At 42.3% G+C, this 11,648-nt stretch overlaps 1 protein-coding gene across 1 annotated transcript; it reads left to right on the top strand.

Annotated features, from left to right (window-relative positions):
* The first annotated feature begins 681 nt into the window (after positions 1 to 681).
* On the top strand, positions 682 to 6,224 carry LOC311502854 (transgelin-like). Its single transcript, XM_084565263.1, has 5 exons — positions 682 to 876; positions 4,030 to 4,216; positions 4,328 to 4,499; positions 4,674 to 4,776; positions 4,890 to 6,224. The coding sequence occupies exons 2-5, from the start codon at positions 4,037 to 4,039 to the stop codon at positions 5,041 to 5,043; spliced, it is 609 nt and encodes a 202-aa protein (XP_084421389.1). The 5' UTR covers positions 682 to 876; positions 4,030 to 4,036; the 3' UTR covers positions 5,044 to 6,224.
* The last annotated feature ends 5,424 nt before the right edge of the window (positions 6,225 to 11,648 follow it).

Below are 11,648 nucleotides of genomic sequence, written 5' to 3'. Positions count from 1 at the left end.
CCTACCAGGTCCTGACATGCCACAGTCGATGGTCGTTGACGAGGTTGGAATGCCTCGGAGGGAGTGTCCCCTCTTATTGTCTTGTAAACCGTTTCTTGAACTGCTCTGTTGAATCTCTAGACAAGGACATAAGTCAGTTCCAGCTGACAAGATTTACATTTTAGGCTATCAGAAAAAAAAAGAAAATAATAATATGGTGATGTGTTATGACCTGTTCTTCTGCTTGTTGAGTCTCGACATGAAACTCAACAGAGAAGGGGATTCACATTCCACGTCTGCTTGCTGTCTGTTTCAGTTTCAAGCTGATTTGAAAGACCACAAACTGCACCAGTTTGAATTAGAGAACTAAATAATCTCCTACATGTGCTTCAGTGCTCTCTAATTAGTGTAACTGCCTTCCTGTGCTCCCTCAAACTTCACTGTTCTCGTTGATGTGATCATCCCTGCCTCTTTTCCTCTCTCCTTTGCTCCTAATCCCGTCTTGTTCTTTCAGCGGTAGAGGCAGAAATTTGGAGAATTCTTTTCAGTGACCACACCAAACTCTCAAGTCACATGCCCCATTTTTCCCTTCCCGGCCTTCTCCTAAATAAGGAATTACAATTTGAGTGGAGAAAAAGAGAAAGAGCATAGGGGCGGGTCATAGAGTGAAATAAGAGGACCTGAAGGCGTATCTCTCTCTTGCTCCCTCTTTCTGTTGAATGCCGTGAAGTCATATATTTCAGACAGGGGTGTTTGCTGTATTTGTGTTGGCTATTCTCTACGGCGCTCTTTGCACTGTGTTGTAGAGGAAGAAGAAGAAGAAGAGCAGGAAGACAGCCCGAGCCCACCTGTGTTCACCTGAAACTACTAGTACTACGACAACTACTACCGCACAAAGTAAGTAAACTCTTCTACCTCATGGTCTCCTCGTCAATCTCAGTTTTCTAGATTGGGTTTGTGGTTAATTCAGAGCAGGAAACATGACGAAAAAAGTATGAAATATCCTGCACCCCACCCTCGCTTTTTGTCTCCTTTCCTCTTGCTCATGTTTGATCATGCACATACCAAGGCTGAGTTAATGTTTAGTCCTTCCTGAGTCAGTCTGTAAATTCTTGCGTTTCTTATCTACCTTCTCCACTGGACACACGTGTCGAAGGCAAAATGAGCAGTTTAGGTTGAGCCTCTGACAAATCTCTCAACAGTTCTGCCTCACCACATGTCATTTCCTTGTTTAATATATGTTCTGAACACCGGATGGCTGGTCCAGGAAACGCCAGTAAAAGTCACTGCATTTATCCGTCACATATGTTCTGTCTGTCACCTTTATGGGCCGTGGCGTCTGTTATCTTTAGTGGTAAGATACAGAGGGCTGAGCCAACTGTACAGATGTGAACTATTCTATCCGTGTGGTTTCGTTGTGAACCCGAAGGTTTTAGACCTGAGCGCAGTTTCATAAAAATAATGTTGCAATAGCAAGAAAGTTGTGAAACATCTTGTAACTGATGACTCCAAGCTGCTGGGATATGAAAGTCTAAGAATTTGGGCGGGGGGGGGGCAACCAAATGACAAATAAAACTGTAACAACTGGAGTAGGATTTGAGTAAGGCGGTTAACATTCAAATGGCGCAGAACGTAGAGAGGGACGGGCTTGCTCAGAAAAGCAGTCAGGTTTTTTGAAACAACAACTGTGCAAATGTAAAGCACGTGGAGATCATGGATGGCCTGACTCTGGATCAACTGACAGGAGAAAATGAGTCACTTCTATCATTACGTAGTTTTTAGCATAAATACTACTGAACGTATCATAGTTGAGAAGGTTTTGCAGTGACATTAAACTTAACAAGGAAACTTATTAACTCAACTATATGTCAACGGACAGTCTGTCCTGTCAGTTGCATATAAGTTATACTCTATATAAATATACAGATATACAGATACAAAAGCCAGAAAGCTAAGAGACATTATGGTCAAATTAACTTTGATAATTCGATAAGGGAACTACAATGAACTTCAAACAGTCTATAAAAGTGAAAAGGTCATAATATATTAGGTAACATATAATTTTATGATTCCTATCGTCCATATTTACAAATCACCTCAGTAACCTGAGCAGTAAGCGGCAGCACACCCAGAGCTGGGTGGGGATTGAGGGGTTGTAGCTGTAACTCTGTGATTACAAGATGTTCTCAGTAACCACTAGGCCACTCCCTGCAGAGCTTTCAAGTGCACAGTTCCACGTAATCTCGCAAAACACACAATCACAACACCTGTATGCACATCCTGCTCGCATTGCCTTTTGTGCAGGGCTGCAGTTAACAGTCAAACTCACACTAAAAGCAACACGTACTTTAAACACACACAGGGGTGTGGCGTCCAATCAGTGGTGTCGTTCAGAGATTAAAGTCCGTGTTAGATTACATCTGAGCGAGAGTGCACTCTCTGACTGCGTCATCCTGCACCGTTCATTCAGATAAGTCCTGATGTTTGCAGCTGCTGGATGTTCTGTGGGCGTGCCGGCACCCACAGATGGAAGATTGGGAAAGAGACAGTTCAAGAGTTTGGATGTTTGCTTGACTGCTGTTGCTGTAGCAAACTGGTTTTGGAATAACTTAAGGGACAGGAAGACACTTATCCTCCACATGCCTGCTTCACCGCTGCGACCTCAGACAATGAACAGAGACAGCGTGTGTGATCTACAGCAGCTTCAGTGTGGCGTTGTCGAACACAATGATGTATTCTGGAGCCCATATTGTGTAAGACTGACAAGTCTGTGTTTTACAAGGGGCTGTGAAACGTGTTAGCTTCTCTTTTTCGAGAAAAAAAAATACTTCATGACATACACAGTTTTCCAGCTAAAATAAAATACACATGCACACAATCATAAACTTCATCTCCAGCAATTTACAAGTCTTCCTTTATATTCCTTCATGAACATACCACAGAATTGTTTCATGCACACAGTTATCATGCAGGGAGTGAAGAAAAGTAAGAACAAAAAGAAATTCTTATCACTTGTAAACATCTCCTATCCAGTTTCATGGAAATTCAGAAATTCAGAAACTGCAGAATTGCATAACTCAGTTCTGCAAAACCAATGAACATGTACGCTGACATTATCACGATTTGACTGGCCGGTTGGTGGGTTTGTTTTTTCTTAAAGGCCGTTCCCATAGTGAGCGGCAGTGTGTTGTTTTGTTTAGATTCCTGTATACACATAGCTACCTTTGTCAGGAAGGGAGGAAGGAAGTGACAGCTGAATGAGCAAACAGGATGCAGGGAGCGGGGCAGTTCTGCTGAAGCTGACAGGAAGCTCATACGACATTAATAAGTGAGATAGGCCGACCATAATTACTTACAGAGAACACCAGGGCTGTAATTCCTCAAGACGTTTTAATTTCCATGCTACAAAATGTCTTTGTTAAATAATTAAAGTGGCGTGGTTTGGATAATGGGAACACATAACTCTGATTCACATGATTTCATTACAGTTGAAGGATGACGCAAAATTTGAATGGGCTCTGCTGTGTTATAGAAAAGCAGACGCAAATGTTTACTGGACTAGAGTTTATGTTTGTAATGCTAAGTAAAGCTAAGCAGCTCCTGGTTGTACATAGCCTTGTATTTAACACACATGCAGTACATGTGAGTGTGCTTTTAATCTAACTCTCCACCAGACGAAAATCATTTAATTTCCTGTCCTTGTGTATTGTATTGCATGACTGTCATGACTCATTTCAACACTTACCTCACCCTGACACGCTGATGCATTTAAGACTTTAAATATTCATAGTTTGAACAGTAAAAACCAGAACCAGCCCAAACTGCTCCTCTTAAGTTAACAGAAAGAAAAAGAAAAAAACGGAATCCGCAATAGAAACATATTCGTGCAAACAAGCACGTATCAGAACAAGAGAGTGATGGGTGTGATCAGGGTGGGGACATGTACGTGAATGCTATTACATTTATTAAATATCCATTTTGAAAACGGCACAATGCGGTGAAGTTTGCTCCGCTCCCACCCTATCTAACACTAACTGTCCCTCCCAACAGGATCAGCATGGCAAACAGAGGTCCTGCCTACGGCCTGAGCCGCGAGGTCCAGAGCAAGATTGATAAGAAATACGACCCGGAACTGGAGGAAAGGTTGGTGGATTGGATCGTCGCCCAGTGTGGCTCTGGAGTTGGTCGGCCTCAGCCAGACAAGACTGGCTTCCAGAACTGGCTCAAGGATGGATGTGTGAGTGTTGGGTTTGAATAAGTGCAATTGTCTCTATCGACCATTGTAATTTTATACTGTTTGCAGTATGCTGAGAGGGATCTGTGTGTGTGTGTGTGTGTGTGTGTGTAGGTGCTCTGCGAGCTCATCAACAGCCTGTGTGGAGCCAACAAGCCGATCAAGGCCATCAAGACCTCTGGCATGGCGTTCAAGCAGATGGAGCAAATTTCCATGTTCCTCAAAGCTGCCGAAAACTATGGAGTCACCAAAACTGACATGTTCCAGACCGTAGACCTTTTCGAAGGTAAGACATCCAGCAGACCGCATCTGTTTTCTAACAATGAAGCCTTGTTGAGTGTTTTGCAGATTTACAGCAGAATGAATGAGGAACTGAAACTGTGTTCTGTGGTGGAGAGCGCAGGTCACTGTCTCTTCCCTGTATTCCTGTGTTCTTTGTTCATGTGTTGCATGTCTGCAGGCAAAGACCTGGCTGCCGTCCAGAGGACCCTGATGGCCCTGGGAAGTTTGGCTGTCACAAAGGGTGATGGGAATTACAGAGGAGACCCCAGCTGGTTCCATAAGTGAGTTTGAGCTTTTTTTCCCCCTCTCTCACTTTTGAACTTTCTGTGGAAAGATGAAAAACAGAAGAGGAATAAGATTGTGGACTGAGAGATGTGTGTTTGTCTGTACGCAGAAAGTCCCAGGAGAACAGGAGAGATTTCTCAGACGAGCAGCTGAGCGGAGGCAAAAATGTCATCGGCCTGCAAATGGGCACGAACAAAGGAGCATCTCAAGCCGGCATGACAGGCTATGGGCGACCCAGGCAGATCATTAACAACAACCCCTGAACCCGAGCAGCAACTCTGGAACACCAGTCAGCCAGGACGGACAAACTCTGACTCTTACCTTGGCCACGAGGAAAAAAACGTGACTTGACTGTTTTCAAGGCTAAACTGGACCAACGTAGGGACCAACGAGAACATGTGCACAAATGCAACACACACTTCACGTTGAGCACACACACATAAATAGAGACAGGACGAGTACAACATTAGACAAAACATTTTACACAGTTCTTGCCTTCCAAAACTGCCTTTCACTAGGCTCCTTGTAAATAATACTTGAAAGATCATTCCAGATGTTTTGCTTGTTTTATCTCATTACCTTAAAGCTAAATATGCTTGCCTGACAAAAAAACAAGAGTTGACTGATATCTTATAGACATCCAAAGTTTCCAAATCATTCAGATCAGTTTTCCATAGAAATGAGCTTGCACAGACTTGTATGAGAGAAATTTCAACATTCGCTTTGCTTTTTTTTCTCTCTCTCATTTCCAACATCAACATCATTGCATCACAGTCATGCAGCCGATTCCTCTTTTCAAAACTCTTCCAGCTGATGCATTCAAGGACACTCTGGTTTATGAGATCTGACGGATGAAACTTCCATGCACAGTATTTGTTTTGCACAGTGTTCTTCCCTGCCAAAGATGCCCTTCTTAGAACACAGCGATCAATTCTTGGATGTCAGGGTGTCCTTGAATGTGCCACCAAGGATAGTTTATAAAAGTGCTCCCTGCCGCATCTGCAGTGGAACACAGCAATAATGCAACTCTAATCAAAATGAACGATAGAGAGCAAATTATTCAGTGTGGCAGATTACCTATGAAGCATACAAATACAACGCCTTTGCTGATTCATTGTGATGCTAATTCATGTTCTTGGATAAAACTGAATAGAGAGTGGCAGCTTGGAAGGTAAAACATTTAACAGAATCTGAGGTTAATAGAATAAAACAAGCAATCATCAGTAAAGTCAAGTGTTAATAAGTTTTTTAAAAAAGTAAACTGCCTGATTTAAAAAATAAATAAATAAAATACGGTCATGTGTGTTGAACCTGCTCAGTAACATCATCTATCAGTTGTCAGTCAGCTAACTTCTCATCAAAATGTTGGACTACTTTTTTTTAGAAATTGATAGCTCCTGAATGATCACAGTGATTTGGAAATAAAGCTCAATTTGACTTTAAAGGAGGCTCTTGTGTGATTAATAGATCTGAGACCGTGGTAGGTTTCACTGACGTCTACTGATAATGCTATCGATCGCTCACTGTGCTGCGTGTGTGTTTCTTGATAACCCGGTAAACAGCAAAACAGAGGAAACCGCTGTGCCTAGCAACCCAAAACAAACAAGTCACAGTTTCAGTATGTAACCAGAATAACACCAAGAGCTGCTTGCTCTTAATCTAAACCGCACTCCACACAGAAATCAGCAGATGTGATAACGTTTAGAAAAAAAAAAATCCCAAAGGTAAAGGTGGGAGGAGAGGAAATAATGGGTGGGAGTGATGATGATGATGGACTTTGGATGGAAGAAGAGAAACCGGGGGCGGATTCAGACGAGGACAATCACTATCTCCAGCCAAGGGTTTGTTTATACTTTTTGCTTGAGAACTGTCCAAACTGTTCAGCGTAAAACCACTCAGAAAAAGGCCAGAGACGAAGAAGAAACGCAGCGAGAAGATAGTGAGACAAACAAAGTTGATTTTGATTAGGGGACATGATTATAAGGGAAACAACAAGAAGATGCGTTAAAACAAAGGAGCATCCAGACGGAGACAAGGGAGATTAAGGAGACTGAGGTCAGAGAGAGAACAGGTCAAGGCAGTAGGGGACTTTTGAAACCACACAGCATTTCCGAAAATGGAGTAATCATTGTTGAGGGAGGGTTAAAAAAGGACTTCCCTTTCCCCTTCCTTCTTACCCCTCAATGTGTTAACAGGAAACTGTGTAAGTACTGGCACAAAGGGGTGAATTAGTGTAATGCACAATCACTAGAAATAAGTATCGACTTAAATAAGTAGAAATAATGCAGAGAATAAGTGGTCTGTCCACAGCCTGACATGTTTTATTTCTTTATTTGTCGCATTAAAAGCATTGCAGGTTTGATCAATGCGCAGTCACACTTGCATTGAGACATTTTCCAGACGTCTACTTTCCTCTGACGGAGTTGATTGCTCTTTATAATGTCTCCATATTAATAGCGCTCTTTCGTGTTGATGGAGCTGTGGTAGATTAGAATCGCTGTGGGGAAGCAGCTGTTATCTCAGCTGAAGCCCAGACAATTACAATTGCAAAAAAGTGTTTATTATTTCAAGACTAACATTTATTTCAGCACTAGGAGAATGTGCTTTGGCACAAGGGAGCTCTGGAGTGTCACACCACTCACCACAGCTGCTTAGGTTCATCTCCAGGGTCCATTAACAGAACGTGCCCCTGCAAGACGTTTTGGCTGTTTGTCATTAGCATCTCTATCAAAAGTGTCGACTGTCTAGAAAAAAATCTCATGAGAGGAGATGAGATCCAAAGAAAAAAAGAGGCTATCTTGATTAAATGGAACAATTTTACACTGAAGTGTTGCTTTGAAATAATACATTTTGAAAGTTTATTGAATAATTAGTGTTACTGAATCATTATAGTATTGTTGAAGGGTTACATTACTACACTCCACAATATGTATTTCACTGCATATGTTTCTGTGAGAGACAGAATTCTCATCTGATAATTTCTGGGAATGAGCTCAAACTCTTGAAATATTACTGAACCATTTTCCATCTCTAAAGAAGTAAAGGTTCCTTGATCATTAACTGCCACACTGAATGCCCCTGTTTGATAATTTAATGACTAACTAAGAGCAAACCGTGTTTAGTGTCAAACAATTCCCTGACAAGCGTATCTACTCTTGTCTGTTAATCCATGAAGCAGTTTAGTGACTCATGATTAGTTCATGATAAATTCACTGTGAACTGGTCGTTTGGAAAATCCGGATAACATGGTGTTGGTATGATTCACTGTCTGTGGATAATGTGAGCAGAAACACAGCAGCAGCAGAAGCAGATGCAGGTTTGTAACTGGAGCTTTGTGGATAAACCCAAGAGAAGAAAACCACAGTTCCCCTCAATATGGAACTGTAACCTGAGCGAGCTAACTATAATAGTTATGCTCCCAGGAAGATGGTTGTGTAACTGCTTAGATGTTCAAGAAAATGAAAGTGCTGAAATAGAGTGACATGTGACTTTGAGGTGATAACTCATATAAATAAAATCTGACATACCGCCGTGAGAGGCATCTGAAATTAATGAAATTTAAAAACATATTTGTCACTTTTGAATTATTACCAAAACAAGCTAAAACAAACATATCACTCAGCCCTCCTCTGCATTTGTCCTTATCTCACAGTCTCAGTCTTTACAACATTTCTTCGGTATGTTTCTATCAGTGCACATCACTCTCCTCACCGCATTGGAATCTAGTTTGCTGCCATACAGGGGCATAGCAGGCGTGATGATAGCCTTGAGGTTAGAGAAGCGACCTTTTGACTGGAGAGATGCCAGGTTGAATCCTTTGACTGCCTGGGAAAATGTGAATGGTGAAGCTGATTTAACACCTTCTACCCATTCATCAGCTACCACAGTGCCGTCGAGCAAGGCATTTAACTGTTGGGGTGGAGCCCTTATTGATTCAGTGACTATAGGAGAAGGTTCACGCCAGAGCCGACACCCAAAGTTCATGTGCAGGTCACTTTAAAGTTCAGGAAATAGGAAATATATCTTCAGTAGTGTCTCAAGAGGAAGGACACAACATGGCATAGAAACTCCATACATATGGGCATAAAGATGTCTTTAAACCAAGATTTTTAGGATATTTTAAGTGGCAGCAGAAAAGATTTTCCTACATGTAGTGTTCTGTTAAGTCACTATGTATTGCCGAATGGAGCAACACAACGGTAACTGTGCCAATGTCCCCACTGACGACAGCAATGCAGCTAAACATGATCAGGTGCTGACTGATAGGTTCAGAGTTTACTGCTAACGCGAACCGAACATTTCCTACTGCTGCAGCTTTGCCAGCATTGCAATGAGAAGAGATCAAGTGGGTGAAGAATGAACATTTATTGAGGAAACATGTACATGTAAGGTAATAGCTTGGCGTGAGATTCAGCCAGAGTCTAGACGCTGGTGGTGGTGGTGGTGAAGAAGAGGAATTTGGCAGGTGGCTAAAGGAGACCTCTGATGGTGACTTCCAGGATGACCATGGAGAGGTGAAGATGGGGAGGAGGAGGATTGTGCAATGGACAGCATGCGGATGGAGTGACAGAATGGCAGTGACTTTAAAGCACAGGGACGAAGGAATGATTGGTTGGGAGAAGAAGACCAAACTAGCCAAACTAGTGATGTGCAAATTGAGGACAGACTGATTTTGACAGCATGGGGAAATCGAAGAGATAAAGAAATGGAGCAACAGCCCACAATCACCGGAGGGGAAGAGGTCATGTTCACTTTGGCTGTGAAGAAATCATAAACAGCAAAACTGTTTAAAATAACGCAGGGAGTAATAAAACAAGAAGGAGCAGCCACAGTGAGCTTTTACATTGTCGAGGTCCAGTTTTCCTCGACTGTGCATGTTTAATAGAGACTTGAATCTGGACTATCTTTTTAAGGCGGGACCTCCGGGCCCTTTAACATATTTCTCTATTTCTTCATCAGGAGTAGTATTCTTCACCTGAGATACAGTATGTGCATGGGCTGGGCCACGTAAATCGGGCTTTGCCAGCAGTTATTATCGGCTTCTGCCCTTGACTAGGCAGCTCCTTCTTCTCAAGTGCAGTTGTCATCACAAACTGTAACAGTAATTGTGTGAGTGTGTGCAGTTTCATATAATGATGCGCAACAAGCCAAATCCTTTTAGTCGGCCTTGTTCTTTTCCTGGTACAACATACAGGGGCTTCTAAGGTCAAACTGATGTCAGGAGTATTAAACCTTCATTATTCACGGATCTACGCTATTCTGCAATGAGCAGTAACACAATATATTCACAATTCCCCCTTTTAACATCATTCTATGATGTGAACAACAAAAGTGTATGCGTCTATGTGTAAGTTGCAAACAAAATAGCATACACATGAGCGTCATGGTGTAATCAGAGCACAGTGAGTCCCTGTTCTTCCCAGACTTCAGCAGAAGGCTCCAGTAGGGGTTGAATTTCAGCAGAAGCAAGCATGACACGGTGCAGTTTAGTAACAGCTACAGCAATACATCTCTCTACCATTGAGTTCAGAAAAGGAATACAACGACAACCACAAGAAGCTAGGACAGCAAAGATTGAGAGAAGAGAAGTAAGCACAGCTACAGTGTGAGGCTTCCAACTGCCAAACCATCTATCCAGAATATCACCTAATCCTCCTTCCACCCCAGAGTGTTCTTTTAATTCGTTGGCTAAGGTTTGGCTAAGGTTTGGACGCCTTCGGTGGACCGAACCATCGGGGGCAGTGTTGTTTGGGATGAAAGTACAGCACTGATCGCCAAACATAGCGCAGACACCCACTTTTTCAGCTAATAAGAAATCAACCTGGCAGTTCTATTTTGCCAGGTCATTATACAGGAGGCCTGGAGTTGAGCTGCTAGGCCACCAACTACATCTCTAGTCATATTGGCTAATCACTGTTGGTTAAAGTGGACATACTGTAGTTAATCTTTACTACGTTTTTGTTGATGGTGGACCACCAAAAGAACACAGACTCAAACCCCCCTGCCACTTAATCTGTAATTTTGTATTAATTGTATTAATTAGGGATACCTCTGGGGACATCAATAGCTATCCAAAGTCTATCCAAACTGGGGAATTACCGTATAGATCAAAAGGTGCGTAACGTTTGTTCCGGTGATAATGTATATTTGTGATGTTAGTAATATGGCTGGTCAGATCAGATGGACTAATAGGTAAGATATTTGGAGGTGCCATAAGGGCAACTAGAACGCAAGTTCCTGTCCAATTGGGTGGGAGTGTCCCCCTTAGGGATTTGCCACCACAGTACCACCAGATGTCAGAATGAGCTTTAGGAAAACTGGAGTAATTAGTTTGGCTTGTAAGGTCATGTGACATACTATGAACCTTTTTTTCATTTTGTGTGGTTACAATGTAAGCAGGTATAATTAAACTAAGTGAGAGTGAATACAGTATAGGTGGTGTACTTGACTGGCGCTAAGGGAAATCCGGAGTCGAGTCATTAAAATGCTGAGGCACTAATTGTAATTGGGGTCTATCTGAAGAATAAATGATAGAGTCTGACACATTCTCATTCCAAGGCTTAGAGGTGTAGGTTTCCCGCATGGTGTTAGACAGCTAACCGAGCCAGAGATTCACTTCTTCCAGTTTCCAAAATCAGCTCCTTATTAAAAGAGGAATGGGTGTGCTTCATAAAAATGCTTGAGAGTGCAGAGTCTGAGCTAGATAGTGTAGTTATTATTATAGACAATTGGCCTTGTATGTACGAGCCAGTGGAGCGCCATGCACCGAGGACAGAAGTTCCATTATCAGTAGACCCAGGGTTTTTAATGGTTAGGGTCAAATTCATGGTCTGCATATTTCCGGTCTTAAAGAGAGAAACGCGTTTTC

Source organism: Chelon labrosus, assembly GCF_963514085.1.
Source record: "Chelon labrosus genome assembly, chromosome: 17".
Taxonomy (NCBI): domain Eukaryota; kingdom Metazoa; phylum Chordata; class Actinopteri; order Mugiliformes; family Mugilidae; genus Chelon; species Chelon labrosus.
Note: the sequence above shows the minus strand (reverse complement) of the source record. Positions and strands in the feature narration are given on the sequence as shown.

Excerpts from the sequence above, each read along its gene's own strand:
- LOC311502854 (XM_084565263.1), top strand. The coding sequence starts at position 4,037 with ATGGCAAACAGAGGTCCTGCCTACGGCCTGAGCCGCGAGGTCCAGAGC. Across the intron at positions 4,500-4,673 it reads GACCGTAGACCTTTTCGAAG|GCAAAGACCTGGCTGCCGTC; the intron begins GTAAGACATCCA and ends GCATGTCTGCAG. Across the intron at positions 4,777-4,889 it reads GACCCCAGCTGGTTCCATAA|AAAGTCCCAGGAGAACAGGA; the intron begins GTGAGTTTGAGC and ends GTCTGTACGCAG.